The sequence below is a fragment of the Rissa tridactyla genome, chromosome 7 (assembly GCF_028500815.1).
Source record: "Rissa tridactyla isolate bRisTri1 chromosome 7, bRisTri1.patW.cur.20221130, whole genome shotgun sequence".
NCBI lineage: Eukaryota > Metazoa > Chordata > Aves > Charadriiformes > Laridae > Rissa > Rissa tridactyla.
Window position 1 is genome coordinate 50,140,462 of NC_071472.1, and position 24,048 is coordinate 50,164,509.

Consider the following 24,048-nt stretch of genomic DNA (forward strand, 5'->3'; position numbering starts at 1 on the left):
CCTTTCCCCCAAAAATATACTTGAAGGCACCAGTATATGAACTATTGGCCTGTAAAATTTCAGTTCCTAAAAGAGCCATTAAGCTCAAAGTCGCATCTGAAATTGAAATTTCTTCTCTGCACTCTTTCTTGGAGACCAACAAGCAGCTTTCCCTGTCCCAAACTCCATAAACAAATTAAAAACCAGACCCCAAAACAACCTGCCCAGTCCACGTCCCGCAGGTCCCAGTGCTTGCTGAGCCCCGGCTTGGATGGACCCACCACAGCCAGGTTACAAACCCCTGAAAATAGGGGGGGGGAGGGAGAAACCCCCAAACCTGCCAGAATCCTAACTATAGGAGCACTCTCGGTGCCGCTATAAGCACTGAGGTAACAGCAGCGAGTTGGTTCTAGTTTGCAACGTTAGCACAGACTTTCAAACGAGAATTACCTCAACATCAAAATAAAAAACCCCAAACCAGAAACGACACCCAAACCAAAACAAAAAACCCCACACAATCAAGGAGACCCCCCCAAGAGAAGAAAAATTAAGACAAGCTAGTGAGATAGGCATTATTAAAGATCTTTACAGCTGACTTCTGCTTTTTAAATTAATATAAAGGAATCAGTTTCTGGTTGTACTATTGTTTAATGTAGAAATGAAGCATCACAAAAAAGACCTGTTGTGCTTTTTGGCATTTTCCACTGACCCCTGCAAACTGTACAATAAGTTGTGTTCTCCAGAAACATAAAATTGAACTGGATTGTAATACAAAACTATTAACTGATATAAACAAGTTACGGCCTCAATTATTAGAGTAAGCCCATTCAAAAAGGAAAAAAAAAAAAAAGAAAAGAGATGGCTGCAGCAAATAGTTAAGCGTTTCTAGTTCTTGCCTGTGGCATTGACATTAATATTTGTATAAGCTTACTAGGTAAAGACATGCCATCGCAACCGCTAAAGAACGTTCACTTCCTAGTTTTGTATCTATTACATGAATATAATTTTGCACTGATCATACACCTAAATGAAAGAATTCTACTGTAGAAGTGAATGCAGGGGCAGAAATATTAAATTAAAGCCACTGGTCCAAAAACTGTTTCTAGCAGGCTGGTCCGCTTTCGCTTTTCCTGGTCCTGGTCAGAAGGTTAGCACTCTTGGTTGGTACCAAGGATCGCTGGTCTACTGGATCTTCTATCGCTTACAGATGATCACTGGTCCAGTTCAGGATATTAAAGACAACATACGGTGGTTACTTGCTTAACAGCCTATCGTGGTTCACAAAGAGTATGTTGCTCTCCAAAGTGGTTCTTTGCCACTTTTTCTTCCTAAGGCAGCAGCCAAGGCTAGGGCGTTCTCATTCTCCCTTTTCGTGGTATTTACCATTAACTTTGCTACAATGCAGACAGGAGAAAGACCTCTCTCGTATAACTTCTACGGTACAGCATTTGTTCTTTCTATTGTCAGAAGAAAGCTCTTGATGAAACCTTCCATTCATAACAAGAATGCAACTCTTTTGAACTCAAACAGTTTTATTTAATGTTTTCTTGCAGACTTTCTGCAAAGTAGCTTCTTTTGAAAGAAGAGAGAAAGAAGGGGGTTTTCAGGAATACCAAGTTAAAAATGTGAGCCGAACTAAACATGCCATACACATGCTGATAAGAATTTAAACACACATTCATCCGTATGGGCACTCTTCAGTAGACTGGACCAGTGTTTCAATGCAAATTCCAGCCCCCAGAGAACTACATGGTTTAGATTTCACAGTATGACTTTTCCCCCTGTAACCTGGGGGAAAAAACCTTAACTGGTTAATTGACCAAGTTCTTAGCTACTCTGTCCGTCAACGTTCTGAGACATCAGAAAAGACTGGACCACTTCTTCAGTGGATTGAGGGCTGGTGCTTACGTCCTCCAGAGCATCTGTCACTGAGAACTGCCGATCCCGCAACCGGTTCCAATTGGCCAAAATATTGTGGTATTCAAAAACTTTCTCATAATTGCCAATGGAATTGTACAGTTTAATGAGACCTCTGTAATCATATTCAAGTCCACTGTATCCTTCACCAAAAAGCTTCTTTCCTAAAGAAATCCAGAAGAAAACAAAATTAAAAGGTAATCCACCCACACGTTACATCTTATTTCTTACGTCTTTTTTACCAACAGTGAGAATGTTTTTGTTACAGCAAATCAAAACATTTTTTTAACAGTAAATTAAGAACACAAGCAACATGGATGATGATTTGAATCCTGTCTACTTTCTCCCTTAATGGCACTGTAACCTGTCCCCAGGGACCCTACCATCCAATCACTAACTGTGCCACGGCTTTACAGGCAGAAAAATCTACCAGTCATATAAAGAAGGCAGTCATTTTGCGTCCCAATTTCACACCAAATTCAATTTAAACAGTGAAGTTGTTTTTCAGTTTTCTACCTTAAAATCATACCTTTTTCTGTAACGCATTGTACATGACTGTAAGAACTAAGAGTGTCTGTCTCAAAACTGAGCTACTGCACAGCCCAAAGACGCATTTGATTTGGAAGTATAAGTCCACTGCAAGTGATAATGGGCAAGAAAAATGTTTAATGAGAATATAGTTACACTGATGGGCACAATAGTTTTCCATTTCTTTCAATATTTATCTACATTCTGCACTTCCGTTCTAGCCACAACTCCAAAGTGTTATCTAAGACTAAGACCCAAGCTTTTGATTAGTTTCCAGATTTTTTTTTTTTCAAGAGTGAATTCTGATGGAGCACTGAAAACAATACAACTCCAGAATTCATTCCCCAGGAGAACATTCAAGAAAAAGCATTATATTTAGACTGAAAACACATACAAAATAAACACCTTGCATTTCACTAAATTCTTTACTAAAAGCTTTAATTACGATTGTCAACAATGTTTCCTGTAGTATTAAAACTCATTGTATATACCTCTCACACATTTTAAGAATCACCTACCAATTGCTATGGATCTCAAATAAAGCTTTTCAGCATTTTCATATTGATTCATATCATAGTTATAGAGCGATGCTAGATGACCCACTGACAGCGCAACTTCATAATCTTCCTGACCCAGAAGCTGCTCCTTAATCTGAATTGCCTTGATGTGCATTTCTTCTGCTTCCTATGAGGATCAAATTCACATAGGTCAGTCAGACACCACTCATCGTGCCAGAAAAAGAGGGGAAAAAAGGATGGTTTAAAGAAACATAACTATGTAGTGGCTAAATAGCCTGTAGTATTTTATAAAAAGTCAAAAAGTAAGAAAGCCAAAACCAAGTTAAGTTGTTCAAATTCTTAGTGAGGTGGATCAATTTTTCTATCTTCAAAATTGCCGTTGCCCTGTTTCTGAAGGCTTCACACATCTTAATGGATTATTTCTGTGCTAAGCTTTGGAGAGATGAATTATAAAGAACAAGTTTTCCAACCATAAAATGACCAGCTGAAGTTATGAATCGGGGACACTGAAAATCATCATTTGTTGCAACAGATTTATAGACGTCTTTCAGATTTTAAGTCAAGACCTTTACGTCAACATAACCTTACCTTAAACTTTCTCATGGACTGATACAGTCTCCCAAGGTTGCCATAGTGTTTCGCTGTTTGTACATTAAACTCCCCGAAGGCTTTTTTAGCTAACTGGAGTGAGGACAGATGTAAGTCGTGAGCTTCTTGAAGTAACCTCTGCTCAGTTTCCTTGTTGTGACAGTCTATTGCAATCTCCTCCAGGATAAGTGCTGAGCAGGGGAGACAAAACCACAACATTACTGTGTTCCAAACGCAAAGAGGTGGTAACGGGGGTAGCAGAAAGGCAGCCACCCAGGACATCTCGGGAGACATCTACTCAGGCTTTGTGTTCATTACAAACTGTTTTCACAGGCATGACCAGATATCAAGCTCCCAACATATATTTTTATATTCTGTATTTTTACTTCTCCCCCCAAGTCTTCTGGCTGAAGTTTAAAGAAGTTTTTCTTTGTATTTTACAAGTGTGTTGACAAAGAACACTGAGGACTGCAAATATTCTTGAGTGACCTCCAAAAAAACCCAACTGGAGTTACATTGTCTCTGTTAGGGAACAGGATAAACACATCTGAATGACTGATTTCAATCTGTCCCATTAATGCAATTAAGGTACTACCTTTTACTCTCTTTGAAGACGCCAAGAGAAGATGGTCTTCTGGGAGAATGTGAGTTATAATGCCAATAGCACGTTCAGCATGGAATCTGAAAGAGTTTAAAGAAAAAATTCAAGATACGGATTTTCAAATTAGCAGCTTAGTGACAAAATATCAGAAACACTTATATAACGAACAGATGCATTTAAATTTTAATTGGAAAGTCTGTATCATTTAAGAACATTTTTCTCCATTTACAGTACTGCATTTGCTGCCAGCACCCCTGACAATTGTACTCACAGTGCATTGTCAAATTTTCCAGAGCTGTACTGGTGAACATAGGAAGAATAAGCCAAGTCTTCATGAGCTGTAGCTACATGTATGTTTTTACCTCCAAATACTGACTGCCGGATATCAAGAGCTGTCTGAAAGGGTTACAAGAACACCACTTCATCAGTTAATACAGAAAAAACCCAAATGAATCTCTCTCACTGTTAAAAAGAGGGAAAGAAGTAATCTACTGGCTCAAATATGTAACTCCGGGGAAAAAAAAGAAAGCAAAACCCCATAATTGGGGGTGTTTTGTTTTTTTTTAAAGAAACAGCATTGCAGTAATTAAATCAACTATTACCTGTATGTGAGTTTCAGTAGAAACCTTTGAGAGTTTATGAATATCAAGAGAAACTGAAGGCAGACATTTAGTCCTGCTGCGTACCTGATAGATTGCAACAGATTGGCAAATATTGTCTACATTGAGCAAGTAAAATCCATAGTCTAGTAGAGTATCGGAATATTTGGGGTGCTTGGCTCCAAAATGCTCCCTGTAGAAACATACTTAGATTACAAATTGAGGCAAGTTTCGCACAATTTTAGAACAGGGGTTTTTTTGGAATTGTACTTACCGGGCAAGGTATACTGCATGTTTTATCAGCTGTTCAGCCTTCTTAAATTCACGTTTTACAACACAAGCCTAAACGGGTTGAAACGAAGCATGTGAAGAGGTGCATACTCCAAACTCATCTCCTACACATACTGGCGCAGTGGCTAACTGCTATTTTTAATTTCAGAATATCATCATGGTTACTAAAGGACCTTTCGGTGATTTAAGACAAGTTCACAAATAACGTTAATAAACTTATATTTTATTGTGTCATAAATGCCTAACTAAAGGGCTAGTACTGTGCCTAGTCTAGATCAAACAGGGGAACAGACCACCTTTTTATGGAATGCTCTCAGGTTAACTGTCATCATGTTCATTTGAACAGCTGTAACTCTGTCTCAGACGGAAAAAAACCAAAACAAAATCCCCACAAGGTCTGAGACTGAGGTGGACCATGCGCCATAAGGCTCATGAAATGGACCCAGTTACTCAAGTGCTCTGGAGGTACTACCTACTCTCACCCATTCTCAATAGCCATTTAGTTAAAAAAGAAATGTGGAAAATTTTAAATTCACCTTTGAAGCTTGTCGTAAAACATCCACTACTACTTTTACAGGCAGCCCAACTGTGATCTCCTTCATAGCTTCTATACACCATTTATAAGCCTGTTGAACAAAGAGTTACCAACGTAACGAAGCTGGAATTTCACTACGTTGCAACATTTAGAAAAATATTACTTGGCTCTGAAAAATATACTGGTCATTTACATTACAAAATTTTAAAAATACTGTTTAATAGCTGAACAACTTTCATTACACATAAGCAATGTCTTTAAGACAGACTTTAAAGGCGCTCTTAAGGTTAATACTGAATGCGTAAGTACTTTATACCAGCCTGAGGTATGTATTATCACCATGCCTTATACAGACAAAAAAAAAAGAGTATTTTATAACCTTTAAGTAATCCTCACAATTCCCACTGTGTAGGACAACTTTTGGTCAGCGTACTTAGGAGCTAAAGGAAAACTGCAGTTTATACAGCAGTTACACTTAAGACAGTTTTGATAAAATAGGTGCAAAGAATTGTTATCTATGTTCTGCTACTCATTTTTAAAATAAGTTTTTTTTATAATACTTCATGTACAGATGACCAACACATACTACCAATCTATCATGCATCACTTGTTAATGCTGGTCAAAGTACCGTTAGGAGCTTGTAGAACATAGAAATAAAAGAAATAAAATACATAGAAATAAAAAAGGTCAGCAATCAAGTATTCCTCCGGTACTGCCAAGGAGGTACCAAAAAAGATCAGGAACTCCAGCTAGAAAAAGAATGCGAATAATGAGCCTGTCATGGAACATCCAAGCAGATTTCATAATCAGTTTTCTGAAGAAAAACAAAAACAAAATCCCACTCACCTCATCATAGTGGCTCTTGGCAAAGAGCAGCGCGCACAGCTCCCCATAGAGCGCAGCTTTGTTTGCCTGCTGACCATGTTTTGCAAGTTTGTCCATGTAAGACTGAGCAAGTTTGAATGTTTCCTCTCCCAAGTGATATTTACAGTTACCATTTCGAACATGCAGCAACCTTAGGAAGAGGAAAAGAGATCTTCTAAACAGTGCCTGAACAAACCGTTTCAGTATACAGTAGTGCCAGCATCGACAATTTGGTATGATACTTACAATGGAACCGGTCTGTCATCCCAACAAAATTGCACTGTCTGAACACAGTAATACAGAAGAACTATTTACAGAATATCCTTTCAGTACACCACGCTTTGTCTCTTGCATGGCAAGAATTTTTACTTTTGGAGATGTCAAACGATTTTACATATTGATGGAGTTTTACATATCTAACGCTTGAACCACTCTGGTGTGGTGGCTTTGTGTTTTATTTTTCATAAAATCCATTCTTCTCAACACTGATAAAATTCCATTTCCAAAACACTGGAATATACAGTATTAAATCCCTTCTACCACCTTTCCAAAGCGTGGTAAACTGAAACAGACACTGACCAAGTACAGACATAGCTATTTTTTTTACGCATCTCTCTCTGCACTTTTTCCTCAAGCCTGAAGTAGCACAGTGCTTCCCAAGTGGGCGGTTTTTGTTTTGGGAGTTTAAGGGGGTGGGGAAGGGGGGCGTCTTCACAAGAGATTCAATCGCATCCATTCAACGTGACATCCAGCACCAACTTAGCACCACCAGAAAAAGAACTACTTTGTTGACCCAGTTCACAACAACTCCAAACAAAAACCTCTCCCCCCGCCTTGCCCCATCTCCAACCCACTGCCTTTCCGTCTGAAGGATTAACAGAAGCTTCGTGAAACAGCAGCCAAATGCAGACAATAAAACACAGCGCTATTGAAACATGCTCTTGTTTCTCCAGAGAAGTAACAATTTCAGCTTCTGGCATCTACTTAAAACAAAAGTAAAGAAGTTTTTTTGTAAGTGTAAACTGATGCTTATTTACTTTAAAGAGATACATTAAAAATGTGTGTGTTATCATATTCCAAGCCTAAAGGGCAGAATTGTATTCTACCCATCACAGGCTAAGGAGAGACAGCTGTTCCTTCTCTATTGCAAATGCCTGCCGTGTAGCACACACGAAATTCTGGTAAATTAACCTCCATTGTCCCTCCTGGAAATCTGTTATTAGACAATGAGTAACAGAGATTCAAGAGTATCAGGCAAGCCTTTGCCAATCGGGAGGACAACATAACACAGGAAGAGAAATACACAAAGTGAAGTGAAGCAGAATATGTAATGCTGTATTGCAAAGAGAGACTGAAACTCTGAAAATGTGAGCTGATGTATAGCCACAGCATTTTATATCTTTTGTAACACATTACAATAGATCTTCCAATAAACTGCTAAGGGGTGAGGAAAGAAGAGTGAGGGTTTTGATCAAATATTTCTCTCTCTAAGCCTGTTTCCTGTTACCATTTACCTTGAGCAGAGATTTTTAAGTTATTGTAGCTCTGCCTCCTGCAATGGCAAAGTAACAGATCCAAGTTTGCCCCATAAATTCAGTGCCCTGTAACCCAGCCTCCTCCTATACTTTCCTATTGAAATATATCATGAAACTCAAACACTAACAAGAAAGGAAATAAAAGTTGACATTTTCACAAGGGAGTGGCAGGCAAGCACCCAGCAGATGGGTATTAGCCACGCAAAGAGAAGATCAAAAGAAAAGACCTTCAAAAAACCCCCTGAAACAAGCTACATAAACAAACACCAGCTTTCCAACCAGAAACACAGAACGTGGCTCAAGAACAGAAAGAAAAAAGCAACAACCACATTTTTCCTTGAATAAGGTCTGAGAACTAAACACGATGTAGAAGTGCATTTTGTTCTTGGGCACAGGCAGCAGAAAACTATCTAACATTCAAGCAACAAGAGACGGGAATTTTAAAGAAACTAGAGAGAAAGACTAAGCAAGTACAGTTTCCCTAAAGAGGGAAACTATTTTGCCTACACCATTCAACTGGGAGCTGCTATGCAACATCAAAAATACAAAGCCCAAATCCCATGTAATGGTATAAGCCAGTAGGGATAGTTTTGCAATTTAGATAAGCGCCTGGGAAAGATAATATCCAGTATCTGGATGCTTCAGTGATAGCATCTAAAAACAAATGGATCGACCGAGAAACAAGCTAAACCTAACCCAATCCTCTAGGATATGCGGAGTTTATGTGATCCAGTTCTGAGTAACAAAAAATCCTTTATTAATCCAAAGGAATTTTAGAAGATAAAGCCAAGAGGAAGAAAAAATGCCTTAGGACATCTATGCTAATAGCTATGAATCATCTTTGATGTCTGCAATAATAGCTTTTGGGGAATAGCTTGCCCCCCCGGTCCCAAAGAAATAATTCTCTAAGAGTATACAAACATAGCAAACACTGTTACACAGCAGCTTGGGAAGTCTAAAAATATCAGGAAAAAAAAACCAAGAATCAGCAACATGTGAAATAATGAAGTGGGAGAACCACGTATTTGTATTATGTATTTGTGCCTTATTGTTTAACATACAATAATCATAGACTGGTTTGGGTTGGAAGGGACATTAAAGCTCCTCCAGTGCCACCCCCTGCCCTGGGCAGGGACACCTCCCACCACACCAGGTTGCTCCAAGCCCCGTCCAGCCTGGCCTTGAACCCCTCCAGGGATGGAGCAGCCACAGCTGCCCTGGGCAACCTGGGCCAGGGGCTCACCACCCACAGAGTGAAAAATTTTGTCCTGATATCTCAACTAAATCTCCCCTCTTCCAGCTTAAAACCGTTCCCCCTCATCCCATGGCTCCCTTCCCTGATCCAGAGTCCCTCCGCAGCTTTCCTGGAGCCCCTTTAGGGACCGGAAGGGGCTCTAAGGTCTGCCCAGAGCCTTCTCTTCTCCAGGCTGAACGCCCTCAGCTCTCTCATAATGAGACAAAGGAAACCAAAAGCAGCACAACACCTGCAGGAAAGCAGTATATAGGCTTGTAGAAATCTCAAATCTTCACATTTGCTCAAGTTTCTCCATATAATTTACTACTGCCACTACAAACACAAGACAAATTATGTCCAAATAACATAAAATGTACATGTTTTTAAACTGCATTCTATTGATAGTGCAATGTATTAATTAAATTACCAGAGATTAGACTTCCTAGCTTTTAGAATAAGAAGGGGCATTTTTTTTTTTTTTAAAGAGTGTCACATTCTCAAAAGCTGGATTTTAATTTTGTTCTCTTGAAACTCCAACACCAGCCCAAGCACAGCAGTAAGAACTAGGTCTTCTACAGCACGGATCAGATAAACAACAAGTTTATCTCACTGCCTCATGGCTTTGAAGCCAAGTATAATTACTGCGCTCTCCCATAAAATGGTTTTCAGATTTTACATACTTAGCACTTCTGAAAGTATTTCAAATTCTTTCTATTTGACACATTTCCAAATAAACGATGCTGTTATTTGTTTGGGAAATGCCTGAGCATAAAGCCGCATCTCCTCATTCACACTGTTGCCCAGAGGGACTCAATGTTTCACGCAGGCCACCAGCTTTCATTGCAAGAACAATGGCTGTCTCTACCCAAACAGAATTAACATCTCCAGTTCAGAAGAGTTCATCCTAACATTGCACGGGGTTTTTTCTAGCACAAAATGAAAAACTTTCCACAACTGTGCGGGCTGCACACTGCCATCTAACAGAGAGAGAGTTTACCTTTTTTCCCTTTCTTTACCTTCTTTTCTTTTTTTCTATTTGTAGAAAAGGAGGGAGTTTATTTTTAAGGCATCTTCTCCAGCTTGTCAAACAGCCCGATACAACTAGGAAACTTTTTTTAGATTAATTAGAAGGCAAGGGACCAAGTACTAACAGTGGTACTATATCCGTCATTCCCCAGTTCCAGGAAGGTGTATGTGTGTGCCCAGTCTTCTCCTGGCATCATCTTATTTCTGGAATGAAAGCCAGCGGTAGCTGGCAGTGCAGAACAAGGCAGAGCAACCGTTGCCATGGCCCTCTGGTTGGCACATAAAATAAGCAGCTACTGGCAAAGCCTATTTACTCTTCATATTTGTCCAACTATAAACAAGACGCAGAGTTTTGGAGCAGTTTTCCAAAACAAGTTTTGCCCTATATTCAGATAAATATAGTACATACTTTGTTGTTAATTACAGCAGCTAAAAAAACCAAAATCCTTTTTCAGCTATTCTCACTATCACCCAGGTTTTCAAGCACCGACCTGCAGCACAGAGACGAGGTCAGTCGTGGTGTTACCAACACAACAAACCTGGCCGCTTGCTGCGGAGGCCATCAGTCCAGCACACATCTGGACACACAGATGTAAGAGCAGAGCAACTAAATACTAAAACTGATAATCTTTGAGACCCCTGCAAATAGAATTTGAATTTCAACGGACCCCACTACAGGCCTTGACAAACAAGCCAGGTACAAAACCCAAATGCCTCCTAAAAACAAAAAGTCTTTTCCAAATCTTTATGCTGTGCCTGAGGGTGTCCACATGAACTGGACAGCTAGATATTTACCTAATCACATCGTTAACTAGCTCAGCACGGAGCAAGAGAACTTACTGGGCCTGGAATCATGAAAGGCATGTTTTTATTTCTGCTCAACTGTATTTATATGATTTGTGTTTGGATTTGGCAAATTCTTCTTGTAGTAAATATAATTTCAGCAAACACTAAAACAAAACATTCCTTCACATGCAAAAACCCTTGAAAAAAACCCGAGGTGCTGGACCTCTCTAACTGTTGTTATCTACAATATATTATGCAGAAAGGCAAAATGGTGGTGGGGTTTTTGGGTGTTTTTTTTCCCCCCAACTTAACTGTGCTGCCAGCTTCCATGTTGAAAACAGAGGGATCAGTGTAAAACAAACACCTTCTCATCTTCAGCTCCAGCCAGGGAAGTATTTTGGTGCAGCAGAATACCAAAGGGAGCATCCGAAGCTTGATGGCTCCAAGGCAGTCGGTAACACATCAATGTACATTTCACCATGAGAAATCCAGGCACTAAAGGTGAACTCACCTTACGCAACATTCTACAGCACGGAACCAATGAAGGATTTCGTCATGAAGGGTGCACAACTGAAGGCAGGAAAGAAATACCTTCTCAGCATCACTGTACCAGCCTGCATCCGATAGGAACCCTCCTGGGGGGGGGGAGGAAAAATAAATCAAGAACAAACAGAAATTTGAACAGCAAAACACCTTTTTAGGAGAAAAAGGGTTTGCTCAAATCTTGCAAGAAGACTACGAATCTCATATTTCATTACAAATAAAGACAGGAATACATTAGTTCAGTATTCCCCGTGCCAAATAAAGGAAATCATTGCTAAACAACTGGAGGAAAAAAGAGAAAAAGTGAGAGCAAAGGAAGCCTTTTTCCCCTTTCACAAAACAGTTCTGACAAAGTTTCACAGAACTACATACTACATATGGGAATCCTGTCAAGGTTAAACCCCCAGTCTTGAATTGAAAAGGAAGAAATATAAGAGTAGAAGAATTCTCCTTTCTGTTGAGGATGACTTTTGGTACTACATAGCTTTCCTACAGTTTTCTGTCAAGAAATACTTACCAATACTAAAACTATGCAAAGTCTTAATATTAAGCATCACATCTGCAAACAAATTTTAAATCTAAAACATTTGAAATAGCAAAGATAAGCCTACATAGTCTTAAATATTAAAATCCAATATGTCTTTCTTAAGACATCGTTTTCTAAAAATTGCATTCCAAAACCACAGATGTTCTTTAAAAAGAAATCACAGGCATTAACATGAAAAAAAATAGCATTAGCTTAACTGAAGCTTGCACGAAAGAAAGTATCATACTTTAAGCAGCCCATCATCACCAGTTACCTAAAACAAACCCAATCTGGATTGCTTTTTCTTTTACAGCAGAATCCGATTCTGCTATGTAGGAGCACCGTCTACTGAAAGAATAGGCCAGTACAGAAGCAACTTTTACTCCATGGTCCATCAAAGCCTGAAAACAGTGATGAAGCAGATGTCTGAAACAAAAGGAAAGAGAATTTGATTACACATGAAGTTTTTAAAACACTGCAGTCAGTTGGCTCTTGAGTGCCATGAATTCAAATGAGGAGTGATTCAGAGAAATAACTCCAACCCTCTCTCAAACCAAAACCAGATGAATACAAGCATAATTGTGAATCTCAAGGCTAATGGATTACAGTTGTTGAATTATCCAACAAATAAAGCGAGCGTACACAAAGTTCTTTACAAGGACACCCCCCAGCGTAAGCAAAACACAAGCTACCCACACAATACTAAAACTGGAAAACAACATTTTCAGCTAAAACTTAGAGGGGAGAAGCCTCAAATCCACCCTTACCCCACAACTCTCACAGAAATTGCAGATAAATGAGGAATGATGAACCCATTAACAGCATACACACGCAAACAACGGGAAGAAGGTATATCTGAAGACTCAACACTTACTCCAGTTACAAGGAATCTGATCTAAAGAAGCCAAGTTCTGAGCATAACACCACAAATTAGAATATTTAAAGACAGGAAAACGCTTTAAACTGGTGCGATCCTATCAGCTTGACAACCCTTCACTTAGTGTTTGCTACAGCAGGAAGAACAGATACTTTGACTGGCACTGCTCAGGGACTGGCTGGGCACTGACCAGCTGCTGGTGAGCAACCTGGGGGGTGGGTTCTACCACTTGTTTTTCCTCTTTGGGCTTTTTTCCTCTTTGTTGTTTTTTTTCCTTTTTTTTTTTTTTATAAATTATTAAATTGGCTTTATGTCAACCCACAAGTTTTCACACTTTTACCCTTCCAATTCTCTCTCTATCCCACCAGGCTGGGAGTGAGCGAGCAGCTGCGTGGTGCTCAGCTGCCTCTCGGGGTTAAGGCAACCGACTGCATAGCAATAAGAAAGCACTTTGGGAACCGAGTACCACAGATGACTTCATACATTCACAGAGAAGTTCTGACTGTTTTGTTTTTTGAGACAGAGAGAAAGACACATTTTAACTTAAAAGTTCATCTGTAAACCTAACAAAACATTCTTACGTTATTAGATGAGCTAATAAGATCAAGAAAATTGAGACATCTTCCAAATTCAAAACATAGATCAAGAGGCAAGAGCTGAAATGAGAACTATCAACATATTAAGGTACCTACCTTTTATCTAAAGCTCGTAGCACCTTTGCAAAAACTTCTAGTTCACAAAATTCACTACCCAGCTGGCATAAACGGCCCTGTTGGTAAAGCTGAAAGAAAAATATAAATAAATTTTACAATTTAAGACTGAGTTCTTCTGGGAAATTTAGCTTAATAGTAACATGACTTATGATGAAGTCTAGACTTCAAAGTATTGAAATACAGCAGACTAAAAAGTAATAATTCCACTATCTCTACACGGGAGCATGACCGCAGTGTTTAAAAACTGCGCAGACAAGCTATGAGAGCTCCTTAGATAGTTTCAAGTTGGTTTCATCTATGAACGTATTTTCAAGAATCTACTACATCCACCGGCATCATAAAACACTGCGACACGTATGCTAAAAAGCCAAGACAAAACCAAAACACTCCTGAAGTCAGCAAAAAATACAATTAATAGCTATGATAACAAATGCTTTGAAAACATTTTTTAAATGACACAGAATCTAGCCTACAGCAGTGCAAATAGATTTGATATTAAATATAAATATATATAAAATAAATCCCAAACCCACAAATTCTGCAATGGGTGACTGACCAACACCCAGAGCTAAAGGCAGGCACAAGCCCTGACCCCACTAACACCTGAGCTTACACAAGTCAATCTCACACAAGAAAATGGGAAAACTCAAGTGAATTTGTTCGTGCGTTTACTAAAAGCAATGGCTAGTTTACATCCAAACCAATTTGTCTCTGCAGATAAGCAAATATATCAGTTAACTTGTTCATAAAAAACAAACCACGGAGACAGTTCTTTCTGCAACGCACAGTTAATGTGCAGAGCTTTCTGCCACATTATGCTACAAATACTAAGAATTTACATAGGTACAAAAATGACTGTACAAATAGATGGCAGAAAAATCCATTGGAGGCCATCAGTTCCTGCTCTCTTGAAGCCCCTGACCCAGGAACGACCGCAAGCTGGCTCTGTAACCTAAGGAAGCAGCACTACACGCTTGCGAGAGTCACATGTGCCATCACCAGACTCTGGCAGAGGCACAGGACTGCACTACAACTGTTTGTTATTTTAGGTGTTTAGAAAAAACACACCCCCACACCCTATCTTCATTAATAAAAAAAAAAAATAATCTTTCTGTGAGGCAGTAGCTCCATGGGGAAAAGGGAGGAGGCAGTAGCTCCTGTCTCCCAAGCACTTCTCTCCGGCAGCTGCACCTTCCACCAGCGGCCGTCCAAGCCCTGTTTCTGTCCCTTTGTGGATCTGTGCTGTGCGATGTAGGGAATGGAAAACTCCGGTTTACCAGTAGGCACAAACCAGATTATACACTCCAGTTTCATGCCATCATGAGCAGGCAGGTAAAGCACTGCTACCTCGCACTCTTAACAGACTTAATTTTGAGTCCCTACATTACGACATTCACACATACGCTGCCCACGATGGACATACCCAAACGTCCAGCAAGGTCCCGGTGCAACCTGAGCAGGTTTTACAGCTATGAGGAACTCTGACATGAGGAGTACAGCCCCCTTTATGTAAGCAAAACTAAGGCTGAGAGAACGCATTATTTAGCAATGCTTAATTACAAACACAGATTTAATGAAAATTTTAATCCTCTTAGTTTTAATAATTTCTTTTAAAACTTGTATTGGTAAGCAGCTTTTGTCTGGTTCCTCTTTTTCTCCACAAACACTGGAAGCAGATGAATTAGTATTCAAAACAAAGCATGTGAGAAAATCTTCTCCAGCCAGAAACTGACTTTAGTCAACTCTTCCTACAAAAGCACATGACACTGATTCTACAGCACAGCAAGTTTGCTATTTTAACAACAGAACCTACAAAAAAACCTTCAAAAATACTTTGACCTAATAATGTCAATTGCCAGAAACGAATGTTTTCCTTTTAGTCATCTATTTCCTGGGGGGGGGGGGGGGGGGAGTAGTCTTTTTAAAAGCAGTGCAAGTTTGCATGCAAAGTTACTCCTCAGATAAAACAGTGCCGTGTCCCTGGACTTCAAAGGGATCCTTCTGAAGCGGTATTCTCTTTGGCAGTGAAAGAACATCCAGTCTGGTGTATTTAAAAACTACAGTCAGGGCTAAGTGTTTGTTCTCATTTTCTTCACCACAGCTGTCTAATGGTAACTGTTCTAAAAAACCTAAAGCATATTTTCCGCAATCAAAAAAGAGGATTAAATTTCACCTAGTATTCCAGGCCCACAACTGAGGGTGGACATCTTGTCAATAATTGCTAATTTCTGGACAAAACTAAGACATACACCCAAGCTATTTTACCGGACTCAAAGCAATCAAAAGTACTATCACACGTTCAACCATTAGGCTTTCAACCAAGCACATTATCATTTCCCCTCACCACCTTGCAGTTCTAACTAAAAATCCCAGAGATTACTCTGATACTAGTTTACCAAATACTAACTGTAGTAAGACCTTTAAAAATTAATATATTTATGAAGTTACATAAACACAAGTTGTAATATACCCACTGTTACGCATGATTCTTAAATTCCTAATGAATAAATGCCCTGGTTAGAGGGGAGGGAGGAGGAAAGTCCCAAACTACACTCTCAATTTTGATGTATCAGTTATTTCAGGCACATGTAAAATTCGGCTTATGGCGCAAAGGTCCAAGGCTGCTATCCGCCTATCTCATCCCAATTCAAAAGTAAACACTTGCAACATTCTGGCACACAGAAAAAAAACCAATCTGTTTTTTACTGGTATAACCAGAAATACAATATCCTTGGGACACCTACCACACTATTCACCCCTTCCCTCAACATACTGGCAAACGTTTTTAAGGAACTAACTCAGATTGAAGTTTCTCGACACTGTTGTAGCTGTTACAGCAATATTTTCAAACAAAATTTGACATGGAAATAGTGAGTATACGTCAAACTGTGAAGCAATTCCAGGAGGTTCAGTAACACTCGTTTGTCCATTGAGAAGCAGTTGCAAGCACTGAAGAAATGGTTCTCTTGTTACAGCTCCAGAGAGACAAAATTCCTGACCACAAGCCTTGCTACATAACACGAAAAACAAAACAAAATAGTGATTCAAGAAAAACATGCCCTGACAAGAATGGCAGAGGTTTGGACTTCTGAAGAACTATTCTTTTCTTAAGAAACAAATGTCTTCTAGACACAAACTTAACCTATTTGGAGCTTAACAGAGACTTATTTTTCTTTAACTGTAGAAAAATTAATAAAAGCCTACAACACGACTTCCAATTTCATCAGCTCACTTTGACACATTAATTCTGGCACTGAAGACAGGAACCAAGGTATAAGTTTAATATATAGGTCTATTATTGCATGCATGCACTAACTGTTTTGCATAGCTGTGAGAAAAATCACCATGAGCCTCCTTCAGTATCTAAGGCTCAGTATTTAACTCCCAACACATCCGCCTAAACATCCAAAAGCTGCATATAGTGGTGTCCCCGGTTAAACCTATTAATAATGTTAACTTTTAACTTATCTATTATCATATCATCATGCACATGTGATTCTCTTAAAGTTCTTGTCTGATTTCTCTCTCTGGAGAGATTAAGCTGAGCTCTAACTGCTTCCTAGCAAACCCCTGAAAATAAAAACAAAGATATGTTAAATTGCCAGCAAAAGCAAAGCTGTAACACAAGAGAAAAAGCTATATGGTGCATGTACCACTAACGCTCTGGGCTGTTTCACTACATACAAGCAAAAAGATTTTTCTAAACCTAATGAAAAAAATCGTAAAAATGTAAACTTTTTTTAAAATCACATTTTAAAGCAGCTGGAGATTAATTCTAACCAGTTGTAAAAAGACACTCCAGAAGAGGAACTGTAGCATACGCTATTTGAAAAATATGCTCCTATTGCTCCAGTTTGGAAGAGGACCGAAACATTAATAAGGACACTTCAGTAAGAATTAAAGAGCACGTTTAGTAACGTCTAATAATGTAATGTGGAATATTGTGCCAAATCTGGGAAGGACTGGATACTTAATCAACAAACATCAGTATGTGGGAAAAAAAGTTGGCTGTAGCCACAATCTTCCTTCCCTGCTTAACAAGGAAGGAAAAAGTTTATTGAGACTCAACAGCGCACTGAATCAATCTGTTGACAAATGACTCGTTATAGATGGGGCAGGGGGGGAACAGCCTTAGAATATAATCAGCTCGAAATTTAAGTACATTTGATCCTTATAAATCAATTTCAGAACCATCTACAAAGCCTCTGCACAAGCTCTAGATCTAATGGATATTGTGTAGGGCATAAAAAAAGCAAACTTTACAGCTCTTCTTTGAAAACATACTGCCAATTATGAGGCTGATCTTCATGAACCTCACCCAAATAAATAACCAAGAAAAAAACCAACCCACTTTATTGAATAAGCCTAACTTCAGAGGCAACTGTTGGAGCTACTGCTTTCACACACAGCACACTTCTACACACCTTCCCACTCGCTCTGCTTTCTGTACTGTATCAGCACAGTTTTTTGGTTCACATCCACAGAGTCCAGCACAAGCGATACGAAGTCAGAGCCTTACAGTCACACAGACTCATGATGCTCCGCAGCAGTAAGCAGGGAAACCCAGTCTGCTTTGAAGTTAAATCAGTACAAAGGAAACAAAGTGGAAATAGGAATTATTGTTTCAGCAGGAGATGAACACCTCTGTTCATGATGTGACCTCATTAGCTGAATTATGATGAGTTCTAGTATCTTACTCAACAAGGATACTAAAAAAAATAGGGGAAGCCAGACCATATCAGGGTTAGAAAACATGCCCCATAGTTAGAGGTTCAAAATAAAAAGAAAAAGCAAACTCAGTAATATGAGTTAGAAGAACAGTAAGCAAAGGCAAGAATTTTCAAACCAGTAAAGACATAACAAGGAAAGATGGTTCAGTTTTAATCTAAGTTTAGACTACAGAAATAATGCACGTGTTAAAATAAAAAGTAGTAACAATTGGAAAACACTCATAAAGCAACGACTCTCCTTCACTGTGAGGCTTTAATTTAAAAAGGCAATACAAGGATGTGATTTAATTCAAGCAGTATTCAGTGAAGTCCAACTGCATACGCTACTCTGGAAGTGTAACCAGATGATGAGAGTGGTTGTACGTGTGTGCACACATGCAGAAATCATGATTGTTTTCCACATGCACATTTTATTTCTGACCCCAAAAATACAGCAATGTGAATGTAATAAAGTCTTTGTGAAGACACGCTGATGGGTCACAGCAGAAGTCCTACAAAATATGACCCATTTGCTCGGGAATTTTTTGCCTCCTTCGTACATTGCCTATGACCTTGTTGGTCCTCAGAAAGCCTCAGAACTCAAGCAGCACAGCTACACTTCATTTCATGGCTATTTTATCCTCTTCACTCTCGAACACCCAAAAGACTGAAGCCTTGGGACAAGCCAGTTTTATTCTAATCTTACAGAAGTTATGCTTATAAATATTCTTCATCAGTAAAAACAATCTCTACTGCAATGCAGAGAATGGATGTTCTACTGGTTGTTGTGAACAGTCAGCAAATTCCTGTTTAATCATTTTGTTTGTTTCAAAGAATACCTAGATGCGATACAAGAGCTTTCATTAGCCATGCTTGTTCATTTTCGGATTAGCAGAATACAGCGAGGAGACACGATACTGCAGCCACACTCCTTATCACAGAAGCTGGCACTATCAGGATCTAAACTCAAAATCTGGTATTTGAACTCACATCAAGGTAGGAGCACTTCAGCACTTTTATCTACCACTTCAAAGAGAAAGCATGATTATAACCTTTTGGATTTTGCCTAAAAATTTTAATGCAAAACAAGTTACCATAGTGCAATTACTAAAGGTCACACATCTGCACTAACTAAAGCAAATTAATGTCATCTCCAATTGTTCCTGTGGTTAATGGTCTCATCAGAAAACATTCCAAGAAAACTGGACTCAAATAATTTTCAAGAAAAATCAATGTAAAATAAGAAAAACACAGAATCCAGAGAAGATATTCCAAAAGGAAAATAAACATTGGAGGAAACTCCTTGTTAGCCAATACAAGTCCAACATCAGCCAACCAGTGCGTAACTACAACAAATACCTATGGACAGAGAACACTAATGAAGCACCATCTCTTCAAAAGCACCATGAGAACCAAAGGTATTAGATAATCATGCATAATAGAATATAAAGCTGAGGCACAAAGGAAAGAACTGAATTCTATATAAGACACCAACTATCTAGTCCGATAACTGTTCAGTTAAAGATCTTATTTCTGTCAACAGAAACTAGATTCTTTACATGAACTCCCTTCCTCAAAACACTATCCTCTCCCTAACAAACTACAAAACATAATTTCCTCATTTTGTGGGTTGGTTTGTTTTTTGGAGGACTTAAAGTTTATTCCAGTTGTCACCTACTTTTTAATACAGAATTTTGGCATTTGCAAATGCTGCCTACCTGCCGGGCGTGTCCTATTTTAACTGTGATCCAGCATATTTCTTCCTTTGCTGTCTAAGAACTATACGCCCTCTCTCTCCTTCCCCCCCAAAACCAAGGAGAACATAACTAGTTTTGCTAGGAAACAACACAACCAGGTTATACATTAACCTGGCAAAGACACAAAGGAAACAAAATATGATATATTTGCACATTTATTTCCCACAGCCACCAGATGCAGGTGTTACTTGTGACAATACTAGTTATTAAGCTCTTCAAAATACAGCTGTGATTAATAAGACTCTTCAAGATTTTTTAGCACAGATGTAGAACTTGAAAATTTCCGGGATACCCTTACAAGCATTCTGCTCCACCTCTATCTTTTTTATCTCTAATGGTTGTAAAGAAAACTCAAATGCCGCTTGAAAAAAATCCAGCAACACCCTGCTGGACCAGTACAGTTTTGTTGTTTTACTACAGTCATGATTATTTGATATTGCCTTTTTTTGAGCTTTATTCACTGTATGAGAATGCTACAGAACAATAAATATGCTTATTAGAAACCTGCCTGGTTCTGTTACCTTGCCACAGAACCCGTTTCTTACCAAGTCCACAACAACGAACATTCTGCAATGATCCCAGGTTTGATTCCTCATTGTTAACTGCAAATGCACAGATTTATAAGGCATGTCCTAGAAGTTCACAATTCCGGAATATATATAATTAAAAGTAATTGGGTTTTTTTAAGGAATGGGAAATAAAGGCAATATATTATGACATTAGAGCCAAACACTGGATTAGAGGGTACCTCAGGGAAAAAACAAAAACCAAGACACTCTGCTAGCGTTTTCCTCCCTTTTAAATAATAGCACAATGACTCTCTGTTGTAATAGTACTGTGTCCTACCTATGTCTTCTTAATCAGCATGAAGAGGTTGGCAAACTGGGCAAGACTGGCAAACGTTAAGTGTTCATACTAACGGACATGATAAAAAAGTTTCATACTGCCACAGCCACTTAACATCTGTCTATCAAAATAAAGTCTGACTGATACTAACTTTTATTTTCCTACAAAACCAGTGGCAGTTTCTCCACTATAACAAACCATGATTAATACCTGGATAACAAACCATCACTTACAAGTTAGATGTGGACAACTGGGAACCTTTTCATTCCTTTTAATAATTACAGAAAGAAAGTCATTCTTTACCTTTTTCAAGGTCTAAATGCAAGTATACTCATGAAAATCCTCAGTTACATACCACTTTTCCTCAGCTGTATTTCAAGAATAAGTACTATTCCGTACAATACTAACAACTGACACCCCATCAACACAGCAGCACCAACCATGACCATGGAGTCAGATTAATGATTTAAAAGTCTTCTAGTTTGTCTTCCTTTAGTCATAGTGACTTTTGAAATTCTACTTGTGCTTTGAACAATTTGATGGTCAGCATGTATCGAACATAGCTCACCAACCTAAAATGGTATTTAATATCCACATGGTTTTGAAAATAACTGTATCCAGAACCAAAACACTAAAACAGGCACCATAAACAACATGAGAGAACCATCCAAAGGTGTGACGCTGTCCTCATCCTAACTTAATTCAGCTACGTCAGTGGTATTGCCATAGCCACCCAAATACAGAAAACAAGAATCAGCTACTAAGCATTGTATAGGTGCATAGAAAAATGCAAATGCTGTTCCAAAAGACTTGTAATCTGGGGTAGGCTTCGAGGCACTCACTGCAGGCAGACATCTCTGCACGTAGAAGCCCATTTAGTAAGGGCTGAGGGCCTTCCTTTCAGCATCTCATCCAAGGTTTACTTATATTTATGTATAAGCTAATTTGAATGTGACTATTAAAGAGGACGGGTTCTCCTACACAGAAAAGATATAAAAAAAATAAGTAGTGAAGCTATGGAAGACTAGCCTAGCCTTGCCAGCAATGGGAAATCACTTACTGCGCACCACGTGGCCTCGTTTTATTTATTCTGTATGTGGACATCTCATATTTTAAAAGGAATATAGGTGCACCTTACATGTTACAGATTATCAAAGACTGTCCGGCTGTAAAACACAGGAATGGGAAAAGCAACACAAATGACTGTCACTAACAAAAGTTAAACTGGCTAGTGATTAGTACAACAGAAACATTATTTTGAGGACGGGTACTTAGCGTGTTTATCATCATCTGCCCAATGAGACGAGGTACCAACGTACACAAGCAGAACAAACAGATTAGAAAGTCTCTTCAGAAGTCAGATATGCTGCTGGTTCCTTTGTCATCATTGAACAACTCCATGTGAATCTCATTCAGTGCAACCACTGAAGAGTGCTAATAAAAGGGTTAGAAGTCAATGATCTATTAAGCTCACCTACAGATGAGGTTTTAAACAAACTGGGAATAATACGTAATTGGAAATTTCTATCATTAGAAGGAGGTTTTGGTTTTATGCTTCTAAAAGCCACAGAGTACCATCCTTTCATCTGAATGAACATCAGGACACGCAATACTAAGAAAGTTTCTTTGCCAATAGTCATACCTACTAACAGTTAAAGACAACCCCCAAAATATTCTCATACATTGTTAGTTCCATATCTTTAGTCTTTATCTGACAGTTGCTATATGTCAACCACATCATTATCTGTAAGCATGCTCGTATGTGATAGAAAGGGGTTTCCATATTTCTCAACACGTAAGACAGACAAGTAATAGCTGGTACACAGAAAATGTACCCGCATGTTTCAATGCTGTAGAAACAATTCCCCTGCCTCTAGTGAGGAACAGCCTTCCTTATAAACACTATTACTCTCTATGTAGGTGATGGGCCTCTACTCCTCGTTCATAAAGATTCATCTAAAGAATTACTCCATTTAGCACATCCTAGATTTTTACAAGTTTACTGGCAGAGGAACGAAGGCTTGTTCCCCATCTTAGGGTTTTTTTCACACGTTGTTTCTCCCCCGATGAATGCTCATTTTCAGCTGTTCCTGTACATGGATGAAATGCCTATTTAGTGGACAATAGAAATTAATGGTCCATCTCAGTGTACCTTTTACTTTAACTCTGGATATTTTAGAAGCAGACGAATGAGAAACAGCCCGCTCATGAAAGAATGATTTAAGGCTAATAAACTATATCATTAAATAGGTCTCAGTTCTTTTCATCTGGTTCCTACCAGATGATTAAAGAAGGTAGAAGAGCACAGCAAACTCTGCTCCTTCTACCACTGACATCATCTTCTCCAATACATTAAAATAAAAAAAAAAAAAGGGGGGAGACTGGAGGGGGGAGAAATACATCCCAATACAGACAGCTTGGTCTCATCCTCCCCCTGCCCGTTCTCTAGCTCCAAAGGCGGGGAGACATCTTCCCCCGCCCCCGGGCCTCACCCCGCGGCCCCCAAGGACAGGCCCCTTCTCCGCGTCCTCCGCCACCGGGCTCCCCCGGCCGCCCTCCCCGCGGGCCCCGGGCCTTTCCCATGGGCCAGGCGCCCACAGGCGGCGGGGGGGAAGCCGCAGGCCCCCGGCCCTGCCTCAACCTCCCCTCCGCCCCCCCCGAGCCTCCCCTCCTTCAGCCGCAGCCCAGGCGGCCCCGCACAGGCCCTCGCTCCCCCAGTCCGTCCTTCGGGCCCTACCCCGCACCGGGGGCCAAGCGGCTCTACGGCCCCTCACCTCCGAGCCCCCCGGGGATGGGCCGGGAGCGGACCTTCCCTCCCTCCTCCTCCCCCAGCCCGCTTCTCCTTCCACCTCCCTCAGGCCCGGCCGGGCCCGGCCTCGCTCTGCCCCCGCCGCCGCCGCCGCCTCCCCCGTACCTTGTAGTACACGTCGAACTGGATGTTCTCGGGCAGCGAGCGGATGTCCCGGCGCCGGGCCCGCCCGTAACTATCCACCACGGCCGAGATCGCCGTGTTATAGAGCGTCTCGGGCACCCACTCCAGCTCCACCGCCGCCATCTTGGGTGTGCGGAGCCGCC

The 24,048-nt window shown here is 39.8% G+C and overlaps 1 protein-coding gene across 1 annotated transcript; it reads right to left on the reverse strand.

Moving 5' to 3' along the window:
* Window positions 1–1,493: 1,493 nt before the first annotated feature.
* Window positions 1,494–24,048, reverse strand: APPBP2 (amyloid beta precursor protein binding protein 2). Its single transcript, XM_054208920.1, has 13 exons — window positions 23,888–24,048; window positions 13,641–13,729; window positions 12,346–12,497; window positions 11,514–11,637; window positions 6,404–6,572; window positions 5,558–5,647; window positions 5,005–5,072; window positions 4,818–4,923; window positions 4,403–4,527; window positions 4,126–4,211; window positions 3,531–3,721; window positions 2,943–3,108; window positions 1,494–2,060 (listed from the first exon to the last, which is right to left on the reverse strand). The coding sequence occupies exons 1-13, from the start codon at window positions 24,026–24,028 to the stop codon at window positions 1,807–1,809; spliced, it is 1,761 nt and encodes a 586-aa protein (XP_054064895.1). The 5' UTR covers window positions 24,029–24,048; the 3' UTR covers window positions 1,494–1,806.